Source organism: Chroicocephalus ridibundus, chromosome 9, assembly GCF_963924245.1.
Source record: "Chroicocephalus ridibundus chromosome 9, bChrRid1.1, whole genome shotgun sequence".
Classification (NCBI taxonomy): domain Eukaryota; kingdom Metazoa; phylum Chordata; class Aves; order Charadriiformes; family Laridae; genus Chroicocephalus; species Chroicocephalus ridibundus.
In genome coordinates, this window is record NC_086292.1 from 30,443,307 (window position 1) to 30,469,507 (window position 26,201).

The window sequence follows — 26,201 nt, forward strand, 5'->3', positions numbered from 1 at the left end:
TGCAATAGGGTCACTTAAGTTGAACACCTGTTCTGGCAATTGTAGGGTGACATGTAGCTCATTCATCATGGTTTAATTTCACTGAAGGGTGCTAGCTGTTTCCAACCCTGACTTAATACAAACAGGTGAAAGGAAAAAAAGCTTTAATGTGATCACTTTGCTCTGGTATCTTGTCACTGTATAAAACAGCAGCAGTAGCCCTAATGCATGTGGCTTTGGTTTATTCATCTTAGTTAAAGCTCAAGTACACAACATCTAGGACAAAGTAAAAGCCCTTTACAGGGAAGGCTGAAATACAGAGCTTGAGCTTCTGAAAGATTAAATTTTATTTGGAAGGACTCACCCATATGTAAGTTGGAAGGAGGTAGGCTACACTCTATACCCAGCAGAAGAATACCTCTATACCCAGCAGAAGAATACCTCTATACCCAGCAGAAGAATACCTCTATACCCAGCAGAAGAATACAGCTAAGCAGCTGGAGGAATGCTACTCTAATACAACAAAAGAGCAGGGGGAAGAGTGTTATTATGCAAGAAAGGGGGCATGCACAAAATGCTTTTGAAATACAAAGTGGGACAGGTACTAGTGTTGCAGCTAACACAAAGTTAAACGTAGAGAACAGCCTTGACTATGAGACAGTAGAAACTTACTTAAAATAAAGGGAGTTTTAGAGTGGCTTAGAAAGTACAAGAGAAGCATGATAAAGTGTGAAGAGTTCTATTTATTAGAAGTTATTTCTGCTATGTTTTATTCTATGAAATTAATTTTCCAGTATGAAAGTATTTACATAAGACACTCCACTTAACCTCTATCAATATTGCCAAAGTCTTATATAAATAGCATAGGTGAAATAAATTGAGAACCTTCACAGCAAAGGAAAATGTATACCAACTCAGTTGGTTCTCAGCTGTGTGACATTTGCTTTATATATAAAGACTACAAGAACACAATATAAATTAGTTACAAAAAGGTGATACTGACAGCGCAGCAACTCAATTTGCTGAACACAAAACCCACAAGCAGTGGCTCTTACAGCCATGCAGTTTTCATTGTGAAAATTTACATTTTTAGATGGCATCCATTCCACCTTGCTTTAAGATGTCTGACATTGTACTCCTGTTCTTGGACCCTCATCATCTTCTTCATATGCTTCTCCACCACTGTTACGGTAGGCTTGCTCATTTGGATCAAATTCTTCAAGGTCTACCTGATCCATCTCATCTGTAACCATAACGTCTTCTCGTGGAGGAAGCAAAGCCTCCAGCAGACACAGTTTCTCCCTTGGGAGCCAGTAGTGCTCTGGGAACTGGACCTGCAATTTTATATTTTTATTTTCATGATTAGTTACTCCTGATGCCAACATGAATCTCTTTGCTACAAAAAAGCAGTCAACTTACCAAAAATTGTATAATTAAGCTGCCTTTGTCCATTGGAGATTTGTAGATTGGCATCCCTTCATTGTAGATACACTTCAGGTCACCGTGTTTTATCACTTCACCTACACAGAGAGAAGAGCTGTAAGTAAGCTTACAGGACAGACATTTCATAACCATGAAAATCAGGGTTATACACAGTGTTCCCACAGCACCTGAGGGAGAGCACTAAGCAGCTCATAGAAAATGCTGCAGACTGAGAAGTACCAAAATAAAGCTATGCAGAAGTAAGGCCGTTATTTCCTCCACTGTAAGACAACCAGCTTCTCTTAGCACAGCCTTCAGGCAGAAACTAGCACATAATCCAGTACAGCTGAAGTTTCTGCCCTCCTGAATGTTCTCCTGGCTATCCACCCGAGGCTGAAATTTATTAAGAAACATTTGGCAGCTTTAGCTATAATTCTGCATGTAATGTTTTAGAAGGGGTTACAGGAACAACAAAGAACGAACTAAATTAAATGACTGCAAGTGTAGTTCGAATCTGTTGCATCAACTGGTTAAAAAAAACCCCAAACCAAACCCCCAGAAGACCCCCAGTCCAAGCACAATGAAACAGGCAAGCAGTTAACATACACTATTAGAGCTCTTAAGACCTACCTGGCCTAGATGATATGACAAGAACTCTGTTATCCAGAGTTTCAATGGTCTTTCTGAAACCACATAAAGCCTCCGAGAGTTGAATTCTCATTTTTGTGATTAAGTCATGCCCTCGCCTCTGGAAGACACTGTGATCCTTTTGATCAAGCACAATTATAACATCACCAGGTTCCAGATCAGGTTCCTGGTCACCTTCTCCATGAAATACTATCTTCTGACCGTCTTTCATACCTGGAGACAAGAAACCCATTTATTCTCTGCAGAGCTATAGACCATGATTAGGGACACAGAACCAATATCCAGTTCTTACCTTTATCAACATGAACTTCTATGATCTTTTTCTCTCTCACAACCTTACAGCCATTGCAGTTGTCACACCTGTCCTTCGGATTTATCCTTTCACCTTGGCCTTTGCATTCTGGACACACAGTTTGGATTTGTTGTACCATGCCAGGTCCAATCTGCTGAACTATAACTTGCATTCCTCTTCCTTTACACACAGGGCACTTTTCTATTGCCCCTTTCTTTCCGCCATAACCTTTGACAAAAAAAAAGAAAGGAAAAAAAAAAAAAGAATTAAATCTAATCTCAGACACAGGAAAAAAAAAAAGCTACTCTACATCAGTCAGGCAGTAATGTATTTCCAATGTAACTGGAATTTACTTTCCATCCCAAAACATGCCCCAAAAGTTAGAAGTTTCTGTAAGCAAAAGAAAGTGAAGTTTTCTATGCACAGCTTATTTTATTAGCCTCTGCTTCACCTCCCAATACATCTTGGTTTTCAAGGAACTATCAGCACACCAACTTCAATACCTAGACATTCCATTAATACTTTGGAAAGAATCTGCTTGCTAAATATTTAATAATGAGGTCTTGTATCTTAGTACTTTAAGATCTACCTCAAAGAAGACCAGTCATTATGGATACTTAATAGCTGCAAAATGAGTTACGTAATACAAGCTAGACTTCCACCCAGGGCAATTAAAAAAAAGTTTAACAAAACAGCCACTTATTAGAGTTCCAGATTAAGATAGTTTTACTTTAGGTACCCTTAACTACAATTCGCAGCGAGTTTAAATCTGCCATTAGAAGAATAACTTTATACCACTATGTTTAATAGAGTCTTATTCTTGGATAAGCATAAATAATAAAATTAAAAATTCCCTACACTTTATTCCCAGCCCCCTCCCAATGTTCTTTTAAAAAAAGAAAAAGAGAAAAAGAAAAAGCTCGGAGTAAAAGGGGTTTGAAACCACTACTTTTTTTACCTTCACACTTTGCACAAATAACATTTTTTTGCAGTGCCAGTTTCCTTGTAATACCATTATATAAGTCTTCTAGAGATACACCTAACTGGTGCACAACATTTTTACCTTCAAAAAAAAAAGGGAGAAAGATTAATTCCGATTCCGATTCAGCTATTATAAGGACAAATGTTTATTTAGAAGCTTCTAAACTTGTTCATACATGCAGTCTCACTGAAGAAATATAAAGTTCATTCCAGACTTTGAACACAGCTCACCCCCCTTAAAAACATGTGCAGTTCCATCAGCTTCCACTGAGCTGCACCCACTTATGTCAGAACATAAGGTTTAGCTGTAATTAAGCAAAGCATCATTAAAGCCACCCTACCCCTGCTCCTACCCCTAATTTTATAAGTTTAACTAAAACAGCAAGATGCAAGGACACTACCAGCTTCAGATCTAGTCAATTTAGAGGTTGCTATTATGTCTACCTATAAAGCTCCATGCCACTTCATAGCATAATTTCAAACATTTTACAGCAAGTTACTACTTGCTCCTTTAAAAGACATTGGGCACAGAAAAAGACAAAAATCAGACTGTGCTTTTGGCAGCACTCTGTACTCAGTTTCACATGATTCCTCCCAAATATTTTTGTGATATTTAACATTACTTAAGTTTAAGTTGATGGTGTCCTTTGAAGCAAGTTGCCCAAAGCATATGAGCAAGTGAGGCACAGATCTGGGAAAGAAGGTAACTTAAACCAGGTCTAAATTCAACTGCTCTCTCTAACCTACCAACGGTTCCCCCTCCCCTACAGATTACCCACACCCACTTTAAGAAAAAATAAACACAACTCATCAGAAAGATTGCTATGATTATGTCATGCCATCTACTTTATTAGAAACTTAATGCTAGAGTAACTAAAAAAAAATAATCATAGTTTACGTGATCTATTGTTGCAATGAGTAATATCCACACTATGTGCACTTAGCAGAACAGCAGTACCATAGCACAGGTGTTTTATGCTTAAGTGCATGGTTAGAGTTTCTAGAACTTGTTTAGAACTGTGTACCTCTTCTCTCTCTATTCATTCGGCCTCCACCACCAAAGAACATGTCAAAGATGTCCATGGGTGAAGAGAAGCTGCCGCCACTCAGGCCTCCTTCTTTAATAGCCTGCTCCCCACCCTGGTCATAGAGGTCCCTTTTCTTTGGGTCCGACAGAACTTCATATGCCTGGGATATGAGCTTAAACTAAAAAGAAAAAAGAAGCTCTGAACAACTATGACCAAGAGGAAAAGTAACCCTCTCATATGCAACTCCATCTTCAGATTTAGCCACTGTAACACTCTCTTGTAGCATTTATGTTTTTCCTAAAGGAGTAAACTCCCTAAGCAAATGTGTAATAGACTATAATAGTACACTTTCGTCCAGGAAAGCCACCCCTTTTCTCCCTCTCCCCCCTCCTCCCACGTTACAAGTGGGCTCAATTCAGAGTCACATCCAAGTTACAAGCATATGCAAACTACACTTTGATGACTGTGGTAGTTGCAACCATTATACACCTCTAAAAAATCCATTTAGAAAGGGATATGATACTATCCCCACGGCCTTGAGGTCCCAAGACATTCAATGGCCACAGCAGCGCCAGTCATTCTAGAGGTACGGAGGGATCCTTCATGCCTGCTGAGCTGCTACACCCAGCTAGAACTAAGGAGATTTAAGTGACCAGACACTGGTGTTGCTTACTCATCACAAATAAAAGAACTTAAGATACAAATCAAAACATCCACTTTATCAAAAAATTAAGCATTTTAAAATAGCTATCAAGGATTCCCTGTTACTAAGATGACTAAGTAAATTTTAAAACACAATTTTCTGTTACTCAAATGACTGCTTCCAAATTAAACATGATTTATTTGTGACCAGGTAAAGTGGTGTAAGTAAAAGAACAGGCCAAAAATAAAGGCAGAAAAGGTTACCTTTGATTCTGTTATTATTTAGCAAGCTTGAATTTCGTAAATCAGCATACTACATACACAAATATTCTATTCTTATGTTAAGGTATTATCTGAGCAGCTTTTAGATAGACAATCCTATCAATCAAGTTTTCAGCAGTTCTCCAACTATGGTGCTCATTTATGTTCCTAGGCAACATGGGGAGTTGAGTGGGGCTCTGCTAACAGCAGGTAAGATGGCTTTGTTGTCAACAGTCCACCCCTGTGCAGCCCAATGATTTCCTCCAGATAGTTACCTTATGTATCTGCATTAGCAATTTCTCTGAAGAAAACTCATCCTGTTCAGGAGCACAACTGGATCCACAGCAACCCCAGCACGCCCAGCCGTGCTGGCAGCTGGATCCACCACTGTCATTTACAACATCTGACACAGCACGATGGCCACCAGGACACCAGAAATCCCTTCAGCTTTGCCTGTTTTAGCCAGCATCTCTACAAGGAGGAGCTCTCGTTGGGAACTATGGTGAGACGGATAAGAACGGCCTCCAAAAAGAGGAACCAGGGCACCCCCTCCTGCCACAGCTAGGCCATCAGGCCCGCTACCACCCCCACATCTTTCAAACGGGAGCCTTTATTTAATGGCTGCAAAAAGGACATTATCTCTCTCCTCCAGACAAAACAGAGTTTTAAAACACAACAAAAACCGGGCTTTTCCGCCTTTGCATAGCAGCGGCCACCGGTACGTGCCCCACGCCAGCCCAGGCCGCAGTCACCCATCTTGAGGCCCGCCCGGCGCGGGCCCCGGCCCCAGCCCGCCGCCGGGAGCGCAGCCGCCTCCCCGGCCCCGGCCCCGGCCCCCCGCGTACCCGCTCGCCCTCGCTGGGGTTCTTGTCGGGGTGGTACTTCAGCGCCAGCTTGCGGTAGGCGCGCTTGATCTCCTCGGAGGAGGCATTAGGCTTCACCTGCAGGATGTCGTAGTACTCCGTCTCCTTCACCATGGTGCCCTGCGGGAGGACGCGCCGCGTTAGGCCGCACTACACCATCACGCCCCCCACCTTGCACCGCCGCCCCAGCACCCCACAGAGGCCCAGCCGGGCCACGCTCACCGCCGCAGCCTCCCCGCCACTGCCGCACACTCGCTGAGAGCCGTCGCCCCGCCTCTTCCGCGGGCTTTATACGGGCACCGGCCGAATCTTCTGGAATGACGCCGCCCTACGTCACGGCCCTGGAACGGTCTAGAATTCCCGCGCGTGGCGTCACCGCCGGTACGTGCCGGGGGAGGAGCCGCCTTCCGTCGGAGGGGGGCGGCCTAGCCCGGCGGCGCCTGAGCGGGGTGCAGGCGGCTGCCCCTTGCCCCTTCCTGAGGGGAGAGGCGCTCTCAGCGGGCGGCTTCTTTCCGTCAGGTATCGCGGGTTTTTGGTCACTAAAGCGTAATTTTACGGCAGCCGTGGTAATTGGTGGTAGTTTTCCCTCCCTGTTCTGTAAAATTCGTTAATTCACCTTCTGGGAGTGTGATTAACACCCTCGTACAAATTTTCCCGCTTCTGGGGTACTGGCTGCTGCTCTTGTTACGTAATAGATTGGATTTCTGGTGCCTTCCTCCTCAGTATTTTGGGCGTTTTAGAATTAATTGAGGTGATGGTGTGCCCCCACTCTGTACACATTTGCTACTTGCTCTCTCCTCAAGCCGACCTGCTGAGAGTGGGCTGGAAAAACAGGTTCGTTTCCATCTTTCTCCAGGCAGCCGGAGGTCTCCAATTAATTATTTACTGCTCAGGTGAAAGGAGATAACTAGTACTGGTGTGGGAGCTGAGGAAAGGCATATTGTCATAGAAGAATGCAAATGAAGGCTGAAGAACACAAGCGAAAAAATACAAAAAAAAGCTGTATGAAATAAGAACAGTTTCTGTTTAAACTCAAAATGAGTAGAAATGCTTACAAGCTGGTTTTTATTCCAGGAAGCAGTTATTTATTCCTGGAAACAGTTTTCTAAAGCCAGAACATGTTCTGTGGTTATGGTAACCCAAAGGCTGCAGCACTCTGTCAACCACAGTACAGGTAAAAAGTTAAGATGACCGTGAAGAAAAGAACCCTGTTGCGTTGTCTAACAGTGGAAAATGGAAAAAATAAAAGGGGGAGGAAAAAAAAGGCAATGCGGGTTCTGAATGAAAAATCTTCATGGTTTAAAGCTCTAGTACCATTATAAGGAACTTTATAGTGTATTTCAGGTAAATACTATTAGAAGACTGAATTAATGTGATCTCTTCTTTGTGTACTCCTATTTATATCACGCATGTAGACTTACTAAAGGAGGGGGAGCTAATCGACAAGAAAATAACCCAAAATATCAAAGAAAGGAAGTGTTCAAAACCACAACAAAGAAATCAGTGTTGGTAACTATTATTTTCTCTAAGCATAATTACTAGCAGCTGAACATGTAAATCTGTGTTTTGCAATTCTGAAATGATATTGACAAGTAAACACAGAAATTATTTTCTAAGATAACTATAGTAAGTTACTCTGTAAACTTGTAGGCTGAGAACTATATGTCCCTTTTTTGAGGGGAAAAAACCTCGTTATTCTAGTAATGGTCTTCACCTTAAAGATAACTTAGCTACAGTTCTATAGTCCTGAAGATAATATTCCTGTTTAAGAGGAAATGACGAATCTGGTAATAGCTTTGCAGTAGCTGAATGCTTTAGCAGATGAGAGACTTTCAAAGCACATAATGAATTTCACTGAGAATTGAACTTCAAAGATCAATTTATGGTATGTTGTAAAGAGACAGTATATAACTTCGGTGAGTAGAAACCCTCATGTAGGTATATGTAGATACAGGTAAATAAACTACGAACTCAGACTCGTGGGTGGTTTCTTACTAGTAACAATTGTTACTAGCAGTAACAGCCAAAAACTTTGCTGGTATGGATCTTTGCTTAAGAGGATTGCGCCTCCTGCTTTGTTTACTTTCCTTTCACTTTATTGGAGGGAGCTGTCAGGTTATATTTACTTTATCTTTAATATGCAGTATTTATTTTCTCCATCTTTCGTTCCAGTTGGTACAACCAAACTCCTTGTTTATTCAAAGAATTAGTGGGAAAAGTAGTAAGGGCTGGTGTTTTGGATTAGAAAAATATTTTCATATTTCTCAACCATTACAGTAGTGGTTCCTTAAACAACCTGGTGATCAAGTGTGTATACGCTCAATTCTTTTTCTTTTGCTACACGCCTTGCCTCCTTAAGTCTGTTCCTAACCAGCAGTTCCTCACCCATTTCTCAGATGAACAGCTGATCTCTCTTACCATTCTTTCGCTTCCTTTCCCTCTTGCTGTATGTAATATTATGAATTGCCTTGTCACTTTTTACTTGCACAGTATCAAATTTGCTTGTAGGTGTAAAGAGGAAAACAAGCAGAGAATTTCCATTCTCTGCAAGAAGGCAGGGACTGGACTGGGAGTGGGGAATAATTAGCTCCTACTGTTTCATTTAACCACCAGAGGACTCTGCCTTCGGTTCTGAAATAGGCGTTCCCACTGTTGGCACAAAACAAGAGTCAAAACACTGCCTTCCCACCTGGCCTTGGGAGCATACAGCATCTTTATATGCCACAAGAACTACGCATTTATCCTTTAATCTCTGCTATATGAAATACTCATAGAATCTCCTTGTTTGCATTTCCATCTTTTATCTGGCCATATTACCGTTTCTTATTAATTGTGCCTTCTAAACTGTGAAGCTGTTGTTGGAAGCAGCATCCCAGAGACACAGGTGAGAGCACAATCTGCTGAATTGGAGCTGTAGTTTCTCGCAGCACCCTTTATTTTTGTAAAAAAAGTTCCAAAAATAACTTTCATTACAAACACCTGAAATAAAAAAGTAAGTCAGGAATCGGAGGGCTTGAAACTTGTGTCTGTTTTCAATCACATTAAATTTGCATAAAGAACTTCAGTAGCCCCTCCAGAAGGTGAAATCAGAATCACAACAGGCTTTCCTTGGTGTTGACCTGGATTCTTTCAGCATCTAAACCTGAACAAGTATCGTGATTTCTTCAAAACTTAGGAAAACACCCTTTGAATAATATTTTTAACCTATGATTTTTAGTCTTATTTAAAATGTACTTTCAAAAGCCTATTTAAAGTATAGTAGTTTCATGTAATGGACCTTTAATGGTGCTGCAACTTTTCCCCCCTAATTAATATCTGAAAAGGATGTTTTGTACAGAAGCAAGCTCTTAGGAAAAAATCTTTTTGCCTGTGATGGAAAGTGAAAGATCTGTATCTCCAAGAAAATGTAAATGATGGCATTTGTTTTGAGCTAATTTAGCGCAGCATATGGTGAGTGACTAGCATCTTTAGAGGATTTTTCTGAGGCAAGTTTTAATTAAAATGTGTAACAATCTGTAGTAATTCATTTTATGATATAGTAATACAGAAAGACTAAGACCTATTTTCATAGTACAGTTTTCATTGGTTAAAGGCTGGGCATCTCTAAGTGGTTTGGGCCTGTAGAAAATTTGACTGTAAATGTGACTGGATAAATGAAGACCTGTATGTAAATGTGAAAATGCAAGCTACTTACTTTGAGTTTAAAACAGTCTTTTCCTCAGAAAGAAGCAGCAAAATTGTTTCTAGCTGTGCTGGTCCTCAGACCAACTGTTGTTTTGACCTGACAGGATGTTCTCCCTCTCTCCAGTTGCTTGGAAACAGCTGCCTCTTTCTCCAAATGTGACTGAAATTCCTGTTGCTACGGCATGGTCAATGAGAGAAAACAATTTTACAGAGAGATTGCTACTGGAAATTTAACGAAATATTAATACATGCAGCTGGTTATGCTCATGGATAGCAAAGTGTTTTGTGGGGTAGACTCTGCTTCACCTGACCCATGTACATGAGGCAGTCTTGGTGGTTTTGCCTAGAAATGCTGATTTGAATATGGGTAAATTCTCTTCATTTCTGCAAGTATGGGGAGGCACAGCTAGGCGTAAATGTTGTCCTGTTTCTCATCTGAACTCCTTCATTGGAAATGAATTAGTATAAAGTGTGTGACAGTTTAAAAAGATGTTGCCTGCCTGGGGTTTTTCATTATGGAATCAGCCCTCAGCATCTTCTCTGTGGCCCAAGCTAGTATAAATTTGTTGATCTTTAAGGTATGCTTTGAGACTCATTTGTTTACTAAGACTTAATGGGGGCATAGCCACAGTAATGTCTGAAGACATGTTTGGATTTAGAATTTTGCTTAAACCCTGAAACCTGCTCTTGTTTAAGAGTAACTGTGGAGTTAGCTTTGTTTTTAGTTTAGCAAAAGTTTTTAGAGGCCAGAATTCATCTTTAATTCTATGAGGGGAAAAAAAAAAAAGCTATATGAATGTATCTTGTGTGGAAGCTGTTCATAATCACAGTAAATGCAGTTAACAGCCATTCGCGAGCAGAGCAGACAGAGGGCTGCAATTAGTAGCAAGCTGTAAAACTGCCAGGCTGCTAGAAGACTGATTTGAAGTAATGAAAAAAGAGTAGAAGTAGTGCCATTTTTGCAAACAAATGCAACAAAGCCTTTGAAATAGAAACTGTAAAAGTACTAGATGTTTTGCTGGTGGTTGTTGTGGGGTGGGTTTTTACTGATTTTAGACTCAGTGCTAGAGGTGCAGAATAACAATAGGAGTATCAGCTTAACATCATGCTTGTACCAAAAATCATTGTTTTACATGTTTGTTACCAGTTACATGATTTTTAAAAAAAAAGTGCTAATCACACAGAGTTGTTTTGTTACACGAATCAACAACCTGCTTATACTAACTGGGATGAACAGCAAGGAGCATCCAGAATTAGTACACTCCTCTATTCATTTTAAATAAATACAAGTTTTATGGCAAAACAAGCACTTTTGCCTTACAAGTAAAGCAAGGAGGGGGTACACAACTATGGGCGGTTTCATGTTGCCATAGAGGCGTTGTGAATTAAACCTGAAACATCCTGTCCCAAACGTGAACGGGTGCCACACGCTCCACCCGTGCTAAGGCTGATCTGCACATTGCGGTGCTGTTGGTTACTGACCTTAGTAACAACATCGCTTTGTTTTGGCCTCTGTGATGTTACTGTTTGGGATCTTGTGACAGTGCAAGTTTGTAGTGACAGTGTCTTCAACTCTTAAGTTTCAGTCACTAATTCCCGAAAGATACCAATCATAATTGTAGAGCAAAGGATGTGAACAGTACGTGAGCTTTATTTGCCTCTTAATTTCCCTCATAGCTTTGTTAGCCTGCCAACGTCTTAACCTGTAGCTGGTAAAAGCAGCCCATCCCACTGCAAAAATTCAGTCTGAGTCTAGTGCAGCCTTGTGCAAGTTGCAATGCAGGTAGATATAGGCATAAAAGAAAAGGACCATAGCATCATGTAAACTGCAGCATGTAAAAATCATTTGAAGGTGACGATCATTCCTTACTGAACTCTACAGCTCGCCTCATTTGTTAGGATTTATTACTTGAAACTTGAGGAGTACCTAGAAATTTTGTACCAGAACTACAAAGGCAAATTCCATGTAGAACTATTTCTTACAGCATGATGTTCGTAAGTCTATTGTTAAAATGACAGGCCTGTTTGTAGCTGACAATTGCAGGAAACTTAGTCTAGCACAATCATGTGAGTTTGCTATTACAGTCCAACAGTACACAGTCCAAAAGCAGCTCTTCTCCACCAGTCCCTCCCAATAAATTGCCCTTGCTTCACAGCCTGGCTGCCCTGCAGCCGCTTTTCTTACTGGGGGAGTGATTTAGCAGAGGAAAATCCTTGATTGCGTCAAAACAATTTTCTAGCCATCAGTTAGTTTAAGGAAGATTATATGAAAAACAAACAAAATTAATCCTTTCTAAACACGGTATGTATAGAAGAGATGTAAATTTGAAGTTTTCTGTTTATTCACTGAAAGTGCAAGTTTTAGAGAAGTAACAGCCATTTTCCTTCCATGAGGCCAGCCTGTTACCTAGCCACTCAACATCCAAGATGCAACCCACGCGAGGTAATTAGTGATTGTCTAATTGGATTTCTTCATATAACGTAGCATGTAAAACATTTTAAATGACCAGAAGAAGGAAAAAACAACCAGATTTCTCAGAACAGAGTTTAATCCTGTTTTTTCTTTATTATATTTCTGGAAAGTTACTTGCAAGCCCATGGAAGATACCTGTCGGCTTTCTGAAAAGAATCATTAGAATAAAGTGGGAATTTGGAGAATTATTGCAAAATGAAGGAACTAAATCAATCCTGACAAAAATTAATTTTAGCTGCATAAGATGACACATTTTTACCATTGAAATAACCCCCTGTTCTGTGTTCAGATATTTTCAAAGCAAGTTTCTGGTGTGAGAATAGACACCTTGGAATCCCAGAATCCCACTGCAGAGTTTTCTTTGTCTTCCTTTCATTTCAAATTGCATTATCTACACTTAGGCATTCGAATGTGGCACAAGATACCCTGGAATAAAATTCACATCTTTCTATAAAGGTAGATGTTTACTAGCCTTACATTTTCCTAATCGCTATGGCTGTCTTTGTACCACTAAATAAACCATTCTAGATCATGTTCTCTGTCTCTGAAGGCAAATGTCATGGCCCAGCTTGCGTCCCTCTCTTCCTCCTTCAGACAGGGCAGTCATTAACATCATCTCCCAGTAACAGCCCCTGGTGTGGGTTAGCCCCTGGCTTAGGGAGATGGCAGTTCAGTTTGCACAGACCAAAACCACCCCAGAAAAGGTGCTCACTGTGGATGGCTTGAGTCATTCCCTGGATCTTTTTTGTTTACTAGTATAGAAGTAGCCTAAGTAGCTAAACTAGACTTTCTTACATCCTGGGAAGTAATTTGTTTAGTCATGTGGAGAAACTTCTACACTGAAGTGCTGGTGTAGTTGTGATGCTGGAGGAGGTGCTCGGTCGTTGCCGTACTGGGTGTAATTGACTTGAAGCCATTTCCTAATGTAATTAATCTGCGTTTTCTTTAAGAAAATAACTTCACTGAATGTTCTTTTTTTTGAAACTAGAGTTAATAAAATTAGAATTGCTTCAACTTCTGTGAACGAATTAGTTGGAAATCTTGGCAAAAGAAAAGATTTGCATCTTAAAGCATTGTAGACTCATTAAAATTCTTCTCACGGATACTTAAAGAAAACTGAATTAAAAGGAAAGTTTTAACAGTAAGCGGCTCACAGGGACTGCGACATTTCAAGCATGTTAAAATCAGAAAGAAATAGCTTTTGTAGCTGTAGTCTCCTCCTCTTGTATTACGTGTTGTTTTTTTTTTTAACAAATAACCAGTTACTGTTGGTTTCTTCACTTGTCTAAGTAGCTTATTTATCCCTGACCCGCACAGTTCTTTAGCATATTTGTGACCAGCTTTAGAGGGTTTGTCAGCATGCCTACCAGTGGAGAGGCTCTTACGAAAAAATTACAAGATGAAAATGCAGTGAATATTTCAGAAAGCTATGAAAATGGGTAAAGTAGCTTGAGTATTTATTTTCACAAACTGATCTACCAGTTTTTCACAGCTTAAGTTTGTCTTCTACTACCATGCAGATCCACAAGAACCTTGTCTGCCTAATGGTGTCTTTACTGTCTAATGCAGAATAAGGTGTATCTTTTGAGGCTAGAATGAGAGAAAATTGTAATGAAGATTCTAAATAGATTTATTCTCCTATGCTAACTTCTAGTTTAGCGTTAATAGCATCGTTCAGTATGGACTATGTTGCTTGTATCCTGTATGCATATATCTAGTTGTATTGCGTTCATTTTATAGCCCCAGAAGTGGGCTCAGCAGTTCTGACAAAAGGTGTGCTTAGCTCCAGTGGCTCAGCTGCTCACAGCTTTGCAAAACCATGGAATACTTGCAAAAATACTAGTAAACTACTAGACTCCTATGCTTCAGTAAATGAAATGATTAATGGCTTTTCAACCATGTAGTGTGATCATAGGCATTCTTAAATACCAGAAAATAGCAAAGTTCAGATAGCTCAGAAAAAAAAAAACAGTTCATGCTTCTGTACCATTTCATCATGTGTTTCTGATGGTAAAAGGGGCACCGAAGGCTCTAGAAGTTCAGTACTAGTTGCTCTGCACATATTACAATGCATATAATCTACTTTGAATGGACTTTCAAAAATACCCTAGCTGCAGCTATGGAAGTAGGTCTCTATTCCCTCCTGAATTTGAGGGAATAATCCTCAGGTGATAATTTGATAATAAGATGTCGTTGAGCATCTTCTTCCCATCAAAGGCAACAGAACTTAGAGCACGGGCTGGGAAGCTTCATTTTGGAAGAGTTTGGTTTAGGGTCTATGTTCCCTTTTTACAGGTAAAATTGGCCACTGACTGCTGTCTTCTTTCTGTCCTAGGCAGCACAAAAGGGAAAATACTTTCTTTTTCCTGTTACTCTGTCACTGGATTGGTAGCTTCTGTTAGAGAAAGCTCCCCATCTCTAGAGTTTGTGGGAATACCTAATGTAAAAATAGAACAACACATCTCACAGGAAGTATTTTATCTTCTGATTATTATAAGTTTGTCACTATTACTGCATACTAATTATCCGTTCTCAGAGACTGAACTATTGTATCAGGTAGATACTTACTTTCTGTTAAATTAAATCTAACTTCACATTTGTTTAGGTAACAATTTGTATGTTACGTCACTTGGAAGATTTGCTTGACCCTTTCAGGTAAACGGTTGGGATAATTTTTATCATAATGGTTTCTTCTGTTCTGGGCTTTGTAATCCTGGAAAAGCATCATTAGGAGCAACCTGTAGACTTAACATTTTTGGAAAAGCAAAAAGTTTAAGAACTTTTTGAAAGCTTTTGAATGTTTTGTTATTGTTGTCGTTGCTTCTGGAGTCCCAATGTTAGAATTGTCATTTTTTTGTTTAATCTGTACAAAGAACATAAAATGGTATTTGACTTGTGATCAGTATACGTACACACTGACTCATGAAAGTTAGGATTTTGCTAAATTAGTAATGCATGCCTCTATTGTAGTCCATGCATGCTTTTATTTGTGACATGCTTAAGCAAAAAAAGTTTCCATGTTTTTTTTTTTTATTAAAAAAATAAAAAGCTGAAAGAGAATTTAAAAATATATAGTGTGTCCACCGTGTCGTGGTTTGGGCTGGACTGGCCAATGAGACCTGCAAACAGGAATTTTAAGCTTCTTGTATTAGAAAGATGCTTAGCGTTTGGTTTGTTTCTGAATTTCTAGCAAAAGAATGAGACAGACACTGGAACTACAAATACTTTGAATGCATTCAAAGCCCTTTGCATAAATACTTCTTTTTTAGTTTTTTGAAGAAGTCAGTGCATGTCGTCCTGCGTGTTTACCTGTTTTGAAGTTAGGTAGCAAACTTTATGTACCTTTTTTGTATGCTGGAAGTAGGATTCCAGGTAGAAAGTACTAGACAAAGAAAATAAAATTCTAGCAAAATGGAAAGAGGAAGAAAAGACCTTTTGTAAGGCTGAAATTGAATCAGTGTGACCTAAAAATAAGGAAGAGATGAAATAATGAGTTCTGTGTAACTGAACTTTGCTACGCTCCCTGCATACAGAGCCGTACAGAGCCAGCTACTGGAAGATTTCAGCTTCAGGTCTGGGTTTTTGCAGTGCAGGAGAGAACAGAGGCAGAAAATCTGTACCAAGGTCAGTGAAGGGTTGTAGTACGCTCCCAGCTGCTGAATAGAGCCTTTTTGGGGGGGAATGAAAAAAAGGCTGGGTACATTGTTTGTTCCTTCCTATTCACCCACATAGTTCTCAGCTATCTGTAAAATTGGTCTGCTCACCAAAATAAATGGCCTGATTTTTGAGGATATTTAGTCCTAATGAAGGAAAAAAATACTTTCGTTTTATCTTTTGCATGCAAAGAGGTTGGTTTTACTAGATCATCTGTGCCAACTGTGTTATATGGTGAAATAGGTCTCAACTGTTAACTTTATCTTTAGTACTTTGTTCTTTATTAAGCATTTGTGTTGCTTTTAAATATACCTTCGTGTGGGAAGAGGTTATATGAGTAATTTGAGAAAGACTGGTTTCTTGTGCACTATGAAAAGCAAACTGATGGTTGAATCAGCTGACCCTTTTTGCAAGAGTAGGAACATATCTGGGCAGATTTGTGGCCCCATTTTAAATCTCTCATGAGAGCATGAAAACCAATTAAAAACTAAATCTAACCTGTTCTTCGAGGACAAAGGGAATTTTTAAATAGAATGAAAAAGGAATGTATTATAATATTGCCCTAATTTGAATAGAGGATTAATTAGTAAATAAGACGACCAGTCATAATAGATAGCAGTGTCCCTGTATAGGACCATGAGGACCTCCTGTGACTCTTTAGTTTGCCCTTTAATATAGGAAGAATTTTACATGTAGTGCAAAGTTAGGGTTTAAAGAACTAATGTTGTGTGTCATTACTGTGGGTTTTTTTCCTTATGTTGTAGAAAATGGGAAAACAACTTCAAAATGTCTTGGGTAACAATTCACAGCTCCTCAAAGTCTGGAGAATGTAGTATTTGCTACTTGGCTATTTATGTGCTGGTCACAGATTTCCGTTTAACTGCTGAGCTATCAAAGCTTTGGTACTATGTTTCTATGTTGATTTAAGTCAGAGTGACTTTATTGTCTTTGTCTAGAACTGTAGAACAGATCCGTGATTCTAAATTTATTGTCTTGCACTCCCTCCTACAACCTCTCCCCAGAGCTCTGTCTTAAAATATTGGATTCAGCACTTGCAGGATGCATGGGGAATCGGGAAAGGATTACTCACTAATGGGATCCAGATGAAGATATTTAGTTGCTGAAGTTTCTAGGCAAAGTGCCAGAATCATTAAAGTTTTCAGAGGTACTCGTAGGTAATTTAAGCCATCGCTTTTTGCTGCCAGAAGAATTGTCAGATGATTACTTAATGATTCCATCTTGAATTCGAATGCCCCAATGAGCTGTTGAAAATGCCTGACACCCAATGAAAAGTACTTCGGAATGTGCAGATGTAGACCAAAAACATACTACCAAAAGCAGCTCTAATGTCGCTTAGGGCTGGTGGAATGTGTATAGCTGGGTTGTCCTAGAGAACATGTAACAAAAGCTTAAGTGGGAAAAAAATAATTTCCCATTGTTAGACCGGAGATAAATATTTAGGACACTTGTCACAAAGAACGAAGCAGCAAAAGATGGACACTATAATTGGAAGGAGGATTTTTTTTTCATCTACTTTATTGTGGATTACTTAAATAATCAAACCACCAAGCTGTATGAGTTTAGAGATGAAATTAACCAAGTCATCCTCAGGAGAAGCAAGCAGGGGAAGATTAAAATAAAATTTATGAAGAAGTTCTGCCTTGGAAAACATGCATATTTTCCATTCAGCCAATTTTTTATGTAATATATAAGATTAATATTTAATAGTTAGGAAAGCCAATTCAACAACAGTGTTTGAGGAAAAAAGTACTTGTGCAAATGGGGATTTGCACACCTTGCTACCTAAGATTTAACACTTGCATATTACAAAACCTTTCTGTGGGCAAGGCGAGCAGAGAAAGGAGTTTAATTATAAGGTGGAGACTATGTTGTAAGAAATATGTAGTAACATGCTTACTACCACTTGAAAGTAGCCTAGTGGGTGAGCTTGTAAATGATATGCTCAGAGGAACAGCAAAGCAGATGAAGGAGCTGCACTGCTTTGGATCATCACAGTGTGGGCAAAACACGAGTGAGCCTTCCTGAGAGCCATTGAGTCTGGAGGCAGTACTTCCAGGAGAAGCTAAACGGATTGCTTTTTAGAAAAAGCATGTAAGTGACAGAGAAATAGCATGCACTCAGCAGACGCTGTACCCGAGCATTCCCTCATTATTGGCTGTGTTCTTTGTTGTAGACAATCTGCAGGATAATTTATTTTGAGGGAATAAAAGAACAAAAGTCATGCGATAGTATATAATAATGTCTCTTTTGTGAGCAGTTGTGAATGTGATTTCCAGACTTTAAGTACTTCAACTCACTATATATATATATATATAAAAGATTATGAGTAAATATCCTGAAGTCTAAAGGAATACCTTGTACTGAATAAAGTATTAGCAATATACCCATGTAGTTATTTGATAAAGTGCTTATTTTTGCAAGTTTATAGAAAGATGGATTATTTTTTCAAATTCTAATAACCCCTGTAGAGAGCCATCTGGTAAAAATTCAACATTGACAGAGCTACAGGAGTTGAATAACAGTGATAAGGAATAGGGATATGAATAGAATGTGAGATGTCTTTTTATTTGCCACTATACATAATCTGTTTAACAAATAGCTTTGCCTTAAATCTCATGATAGTATGACTGCTGCAGAACAGTGTTCATATTCCATTGTCACAATTTGTGATCTTAGAAATCACTCTGCAGAATTAAGGCCAAAGTATATTGAACCCTACAACATAAAGTTCATAGTTTTTAAATTTGAGAGAAAAGATTCTCACCTAGTTACAAGGGACAATCAGTGTATTCTGTGAGGCTTATTAAAGCAAGAATTTCTGTAAAACATTTTCCCGATAGAAATCATTGGTTCATTTTCATATTAATGACTGACTTTATAGATTCCTTTTGATTTTATTCTTAGTATTTTCACAAGATTTTACTGTGAGGAGAGAGTTTAGAGGACAGCAAATATCTCACTGTATTTGACCTAGAATATGAGATGTAAACAGAAATTCCAATTACCAGAGAAGGAAACATAGAGACTGTGGAAAGGAAAGGCCAATTCCAAAGTCCCTTGAAACAAAACAAAACAAAAAATTACAGACATTAGTATCACAATAAGTAGTGCCATTAATCAGGCACTTGATATCATTATGGTAACAGACAAAACAGTTTTTCTAATGTGTAACTTCAGCAAAAGAACGCTGCCATTTCCTAATGATAAAAGTGGAGAGATTTAGCTGTTACATTTAATTTCTGTAGTACGACAAGAAATGGTACTGTATTCATTTGTTTCCATCAAATACACTTAGTTTAAAAAAGTTATTGCTAGGCCAGCAAATTCAGATTGGATGCTTTGCTTCTGGTGAATTGTCACCAGCAGTAAGGACTGTCAGTTGTATCAGTTATTTTACCATTATCGTATCGGTTGCACATGCATTACTTCCACTGGTTTGCAAAGATAAATCTCCTAGAGCTGTTACAATCTTGCAAACAAAGAAGGAAAGGAAATTTCCCCTTTGTTAATCCAATATAGAGAATGTTCAAATTCTTGCTCCTTAGGTTGGCCTGATGCGTGAGAACGGCTTCAGTCTGATGTCATGTGTAACTGGCCCAGAGTAGTGGTGGTAGCTGCAAGCGAGTTGTGCTGCGTTAGGATTTGCCCCAAAGCTGTGGATAAGTCAGTCTGAGCATGCTGTGCCTCCGTCTCTGATGAAGGGTGTGTGTGTGTGTGCGTTGAATTGAGGCAGCAGATGAGATCATGTTTGATAGAATGGTACCTTGAAATTAAATCCCAAATTATGTCAGGAAGTTGTCATTCAAAACCCACTCCTGCTAATAGAGTTATACAGAAATATGCTTTCTTTAGTTCTAGTTGGTCAACGTTGTGTAACATGAACTCAGATTGTTCTAATTGGCTTGCTAAAGTGACCTGTACTGTTAAATCCTCTAGGTGTGTTTTGTAGAAGTCTTTGCGTTTTACCTTCAGAATCATAAACTTCTTTTTTTTTTAAAGCAAAAGTCGGGTATAGAAAATCCCCCTTTTAAACTGGTAGCTGGATTTTGGAACATGCTGTCCCTGCACTAACAACATCAAATAATTTATGCAGAACCTCAGCCTTAATAACAGATGTAGCAGACAAAGTCCAGATTTCCAAAGCATTTTGGTTTTGCTGGGACATCTCACCACGCAACCATAATTCTGCAGTGTGTTTTCTGCTTGCTGCAGTATGCTCAGTAAGCTCTTCATGAAACAGTCCCACCAAATCCTGCTCGGTTCAGTCTTACTTGAACAATTCCAAACAATTAACCGTTCTTTGATCTTTACTTGATTTTTGAAGGAATAACTCCTAACAAAAGCTAAAACTAACAACATTAAAAACATATTCTTTCACTCAGGAGGGGTGGTTCTGAATATACACATAAATTGTTGATGGAAGAGGAAATTTCTTAATTGTACTTTCAGGGCAAAAAACCACCAACTCTCAAATTGACTGCTTAGTCCATAGAGACAGGTAATAACTACTTACACGCAGCATTACTAACTGCAACACTCCTGAAGATACTAGATGCATAGAGCTCCTCAAACGACATTTGCATGTTGAAACACTACCAGAGCAAGTCCAGAAGTTCAGACTTGTTGGTTGATTATTTTTCTATTAAGGGAATATAATATAAACTGAACCAGTATCCTGTAACAGTCAGATGAGAATAAAGCAAACTAAAGAGATTTTCATCTGGGAAACGTCATTAATGATGATTATTAAAAGTTTTGAGTAGCCTCACAGGAGGCTCTTCTGATATATTACCAATCAGTTCTGTTTTCTTCTGAAATTTTTCTTCTGCTATTCATTTCCAGCAAGAGTAATGTTCAGTTATCTTTTGACTAAGACTTTATTTGTTTTGTAAAATAATAAAAATATAAAAAGCTTTACTATTCAAAAGATATTTAAAGGAAAAGATTGCAAAAAGATGCAGATTTCTAAACATCAAATGTAGTTTAAAATAGGAAAAATTTCAGGAACTATTAAGTGTTTTGAGATGGCAAATAAACGCATGTTTTTAAAGTATTTCAGATGTTTTGGTTTTATTCCCAAATATATCTTCCTGGTCCCGTCATTCTGTCCTTTCAATCTTACTTAATAAGGTCATCATTTTCCCATATATCGAACACAGGCTTACCACTCAAAATGCAGTGTAATCCCTCTCTATATTGAAATTACTCAGTTTCTCATCAACATCCGCCTTCACCAAGCCAGTGGCTATTTTCAGAGCCTAACTCTCTGCTTATCAGACAAGCCCTTTCATGTTTTGTCCCATTATGCCATTAACAAGAGAGGAAATACCCTTGCAGGCAAGCGATGACTCCTCATTTTCCTTCAGCTGTTTTTGCAGCCTGCACCTCTGCTCCAAGACACGAAGATCTGCAACACAGTAGTAGCAAGGGAGGAAATGAACTGCGATTGTCACTTCTGATGGGGGAAGAATTACAAAATCTGCTAAATTCTTGTAAAAGGGATCCAGCTTGGTTAAGGCATTCCTAAAGTATGATTTCATTGTGAATAAAAATAATAAATTTTAGGAGTGTCCCACCCATCGGTATTCTACAAAACATAGTTTTGAGACAGGAAATAAAGTCTGACGTAGTGTTTGGTCCTGCTGTTTGCTACCTGACACTGCTGGGTAAAAAATTGCTTTTAAGTTGTTTGTTATTTATTTGAAAGCTGGGAAGGGCATTGTTTGGACTTTCTTTTTCTACATTTTGAGTTAATTTATTACACTGTGGAGGGGAAGGACTTACTGAGCTTCACTGAGGACTCTTCTGTTGTACCTGTTGAGAGGGAATGAAGGTAATCCGGACTTGTTCTTGGCCTCTGAACGCTGCCAATTCCCACCCTTTGTTCTATTAAATGAAGTGAGCTAAATTAAAAAATCTGCAGTGCATTGCTTTATGCAGTCAGTCATTTCTAAATGCTTAGTTATTGTTTAGATTTTTTTTCTCATATAATCCTTCATAGTCTATTATCTTACAGACTTTGGTTTTGAGTTTGTATTATCTGTGCTTTAAACTTCGTCTGGTTAATATAAGCCAAGAAAGCTTAATTTTGTCCATGTGGTAATGATAATTTGTTGCTTTGGTGAAGTTTTTGAGAAACTTTTATTATTATTATTAGGAACTGAATCTCGTTCTTTTCCTAGCCTTAAAAAAACTGAAACAACCAACAACAAAAAATCCTATCCTTAGGACTTCGACAGGTATCAACAGTGATAATTTACAAGGTATTGTGATATTAGTACAGTGGCAGTATGATCAAGATTAAGATTGGTAACTCATTCTTTATACTTGCACTGTTCACGGCCTCTCTGTCGATAAGCAAAATTAGCGCCTCCATCTGGTATATTCCATGATTTTGAAGCCAAAAGTCCACTGTATGAAATAAGAATGTCATCCTTAGAGTGAAGGCATTTCCCTGTTGAACCTGATTGTAGTGGAGTTTGCAACAAAGAGGCAAAATGTTCTTTGTTCCTCTGAGTTTTCTGTTTTCTCCTGTTTGTATTTCTAAGTGTTTGCAAACTGTGGTTTTGGATATATTGGATATATTAGATATATTATAGTGGGTCCTACTCTTGCATAAGTTTTTAACAGGTATATTTTCCTTTAGAACCTTTACAGATGCACAGACTGTCTGCAGAGATTTGCTGCCTCATTTGGAGGAGACCCAAGATGAAGGCATAGAGGCAGCAGGTAAGCATGTGAAAGATGATCCTTGGAGATTTGAGCTCTTTTTATAATTTTTTTTAATGTAATTTGTGTGTCTATTCTAGCAAGCTATGACTGATCATTTTTTCAGGGCTACAATAAGGAGAGGCATCCAAAAATAAAATTAAACTGAAGTGAATTGGGGCAACTGAAAAATTTTCATGAGCTTTCTATAAACTTGCATGATTTCAATAGTTTCTCTCAGTTTTGTCTGTATTTGAGATGATTACTAGATAAAAGTGAAAAATAGCCTGATCCCATGGAAAATCATAGCAATTCTTGGGTTACCTTTGGCATCACAGCCTACTTACCAGCTGTGAACTGTTGAGGATTTGGCATACTGTAATAACTGGAGGCTGTAAAGGAATACCTATACTTTGGTCAGTTCTGTGTTGCATTGTAGCATATGCATACTACTGTAATTTTAAACCAATTTCAGGGGTAAATTAACCTAGTTGTGCTACCATGTGGCTTAAAAGAGGTTTATTGGCAAAACTTTCCGAGGTTCTTTGGAAGGTTTGCAGCCCTGAGGGAGCTCCCTGTTGCCTTGGTGAGGCTGCTGCTCAGCTCTAAATTTGCTCATTAAAACGGGGAATATTTGTTCTATGAGGCAATTAGAGCAATGACTGCAAGTGGATTTTGAAGAAATAACAAATCTGTGTAGGAATCTCACATGCACACTTTATACATATGTGTAAATATATACCTGTATGCATATAAATTTATTTTTAAAAAGGCAATTCTTTGATACACAATAGGTTTATTTCCAAGAATTTAACTGCTAGCCATTTGCTTTTTGTTTTTCAGTACACAGGAAATAAATTTGGATTGATAAAGGTGGTAATTAACTTCTGTTTTCAAGTTTTCATGGTATTTTATTGAACTATTTGTGACACACGTTATATACGTAGATTATTCCTGACGCTGTGATTCTGCAGCATACCTGCTTGTGTGCTCTTGAAGGCTCTGACCTATTTTTCTAAGAATTTATCATCTGGGACGCTGGTTAATGCTGTTAGCTATCAGCCCTGCTTCTCCCCCAGAGGTTGCTGCTGGCTGCAGTTTAGAGTAATATGCTGGGCTGGAAACCACAGTGCTCGGGAAGGAATGCACATGCCATTCAGCCACTCCTGCAGAGGTGACCACAGCCTCTGGAAGAAAGGTGAGGTGAACAACTGAGGGTAGAAGCCATTCCAGCTGTTCCATCATAATTTTCCTGCAAACATGTCACACCCCATCCATTTTAATTAAGCACTTCCCTTATTTGTGTTTAGATATGTTTCTAAGTTGATGAATCAGGAGCTTACCATTTAAGTTAGCTTTTGACTTTCATTTGACTTTGGGAATCTGTGGCACTACTTGGTATCCATTTAAATGAGAAGCAGTGTTTGACTTGGAAACATCATGCAGCTATGCAGAAGCTGAGTGGTAAAGTGAGGACTGAATGTCAAAAGCTTCTAAAAAAATCTTTCAGAAGGAAGCTCAGTGTCTGGTTGAGGTGGGTCTACTTTGTATATCAAGAGAAAAGAATGAGATTCTGCTGTTTTCTAGTTGTGCAGAACTGTATTTCTCATTTTATAATTGATATGTTCTGCAACCTCAGGAGTAAATTTATCTAATGAGGACCAGAGGTTGTTCTGGAATAATTTCCCCCATTCTTTTCCACCAATGTATAGAAGCTCATTTCTGTGGAACCAGGCCAGATTTTGGTTTTTTTCTAATGTATACGTAAATCCAGAGTAACCTTACTGTTGGCAGCAAGCATTACATTGGCTTAAAACCAGCGTAAAGTTAAAAGAGAACTTGTTCATGCTGGTTTTATACTGATGGAATAACAATATATGTTGGAAAAGACCACTGGAGGGCAACTAGTCCAGGTTTCTGCGCATAGGAGGGCTCATGACTTTGTTCAGCTGAGTTTTGAAAACCTTCAAGGATGGCGATTCCACAGCTTCTCAGTCCCTCTTCTTGGGCTGAGTCACCCGCATTGTGAAATTATCTTTCTGTATCCAGCAAGAATTTTCCTTGCTGTAATTCATGTCCATTGCCTCTTGTTCTTCTGCTGTGTGCCTCCAAGAAGAATCTGTCTTCTTTATAGCACCGCATTTCAGTCTGTGGCAGACTGCAGTTATATTCATTTTTTATCTTCTCCAGATTGAAGAAACCCGGCTCCTTTAGGGTCTTCTCATATATGGGACACTCCAGGCCCCTGACCGTCTGGGAGTCCCTCTTCTGGGCTTGCTTCAGTTTGTCGGGATCTCTCTCTTGCACTGGGGCTTCCAAAGCTGCACCCTGCACCCTTATGAGTACCAAGTAGGGGGAAATAATCACTTTGATCTGCTGGCTATAATCTTGCTAATGTAGCCCAGGATGTAGTTAGCCAGCCTTTATCTCCACCGAGACATACTACTGACTTGCAGTCAGCTTGTCCACCAGGAACCGCAGGGTTTTTTCTTCTGAGCCAGCTGGCACCCAGTCTGTGCTGTTCCACGGGGTTACCCTACCCCAAGTGCAAGACTTATGTTCATCCTTTTCAAGCTTTGAGGTTTATGTCAGCCCATTCTTCCAGTTTGCTGAGGTCCGTCTGAATGACAACCCTGCCTTTTGGCATGTTGGCCAGTTCCTCAAGTTCCGTGTCATCTTTGAAGCTGGTGAGGGTGCATTCTATTGTCCAAGACAATAATGCAGTTATTAAACAGTATCGTTCTCAGGACTAACCCCCAAAGAATGTCACTTGTAATTGACTGCTGGCTAGACTTAGAAATGTTGACCACTGTTCTCAGCGACTATTCTTGCCAATTTTTTGTCTACTTGCTAATCCAACTCCATCTGGTCCAAACCTTCCAAGGATGCTCGGGGAGACCTTGTTAAAAATCTTGTTAAAGGTAAAGTAAACAACATATCACTGCTCTCCCCATCTCAGAGCCAGTCATCTCATCATGCAAGGCAGTTGGGTTGGATTTACCAAGGCCGAATCGAGTCTGTCCATTCTGGCTCGTCTCAGTCACCATTTTATAGCTCAAAATGATTTCTAGGAGAGTTTGTTCTATAGCCTTCCTATGGACTGAGGTGTGTCTGATCAGCCTTTAGGTAATTGAATCCTCTTTCTTCCCCTCTTTGAAGACAGGTGCGACATTTGCCTTTTTGCTGTCATGAGGACCTTACTAGATAACCATGCTTTTTCAAAGATGATGGAGAGCAGCCTTGCGATGACTTTGGCCTGGTCTCTCAGTGTACATTCTGAAGCATTCCATCTGGGCCTATCAACATTTTTCTATGTGTCTAGTTTGCATGAGTGGTGGTCCTTACTTTGATCTTCCTCTGCTGTTATAGGTAAAACTTCTCACTTGCCACTAGGAAGCCTGATCTTGTCAGTAAAGACCAAGGTGAAGAGGGCACTGAGTACATCAGCCCTTCTCATGTCCAATGTCAGTAAGTTGCCCATGATATCCTTGGTTCTCCATTTGGCTGCCAGCGTACCTGAGGAAGCCCTTCTTGTGGCTCTTCAC

General features: G+C 39.3%; 2 protein-coding genes across 8 annotated transcripts in view; one reads left to right on the plus strand and one right to left on the minus strand.

Moving 5' to 3' along the window:
- Window positions 1-702: 702 nt before the first annotated feature.
- Window positions 703-6,476, minus strand: DNAJA4 (DnaJ heat shock protein family (Hsp40) member A4). Of its 3 annotated transcripts, XM_063346176.1 has the most exons (8): window positions 6,339-6,476; window positions 6,099-6,236; window positions 4,348-4,528; window positions 3,300-3,404; window positions 2,342-2,569; window positions 2,032-2,262; window positions 1,399-1,499; window positions 703-1,313 (listed from the first exon to the last, which is right to left on the minus strand). In XM_063346176.1, the coding sequence occupies exons 2-8, from the start codon at window positions 6,228-6,230 to the stop codon at window positions 1,095-1,097; spliced, it is 1,197 nt and encodes a 398-aa protein (XP_063202246.1). In that variant the 5' UTR covers window positions 6,231-6,236; window positions 6,339-6,476; the 3' UTR covers window positions 703-1,094. The 3 variants fall into 3 exon arrangements, with proteins under 3 accessions (XP_063202246.1, XP_063202247.1, XP_063202248.1); XM_063346177.1 differs by lacking the exons at window positions 6,099-6,236; window positions 6,339-6,476 and adding an exon at window positions 5,529-6,067; XM_063346178.1 differs by lacking the exons at window positions 4,348-4,528; window positions 6,339-6,476 and having other exon boundaries at window positions 6,099-6,237.
- ACSBG1 (acyl-CoA synthetase bubblegum family member 1) overlaps window positions 6,365-26,201 on the plus strand; it is a 39,960-nt gene continuing 20,123 nt past the window's right edge. Inside the window, exons 1-2 of one of the 5 annotated variants that reach the window (XM_063346174.1) lie at window positions 6,365-6,497; window positions 22,595-22,677. Coding sequence is in view for 4 of the 5 variants with exons in the window: in XM_063346171.1 (XP_063202241.1) it covers window positions 6,871-6,950; window positions 22,595-22,677 (163 nt within the window). In the remaining variant the exon portion in view is untranslated. Of the gene's footprint in view, window positions 6,498-6,725; window positions 6,951-13,563; window positions 13,713-22,594; window positions 22,678-26,201 lie in introns of those variants that run through there. The other 4 variants (XM_063346171.1, XM_063346172.1, XM_063346170.1 and 1 more) reach the window with 4 other exon arrangements.

What these genes read in the sequence shown, in the direction of transcription:
- DNAJA4 (XM_063346176.1), bottom strand. Translation starts at nt 6,230, where the DNA reads ATGGTGAAGGAGACGGAGTACTACGACATCCTGCAGGTGAAGCCTAAT. An exon ending in ACCCCAGCGAGGGCGAGCGG is followed by an intron (nt 4,529 to 6,098) that starts GTACGCGGGGGG and finishes TTTTCTTTTTAG; the next exon opens with TTTAAGCTCATATCCCAGGC. An exon ending in AGAAGTTCATGTTGATAAAG is followed by an intron (nt 2,263 to 2,341) that starts GTAAGAACTGGA and finishes TCTTGTCTCCAG; the next exon opens with GTATGAAAGACGGTCAGAAG.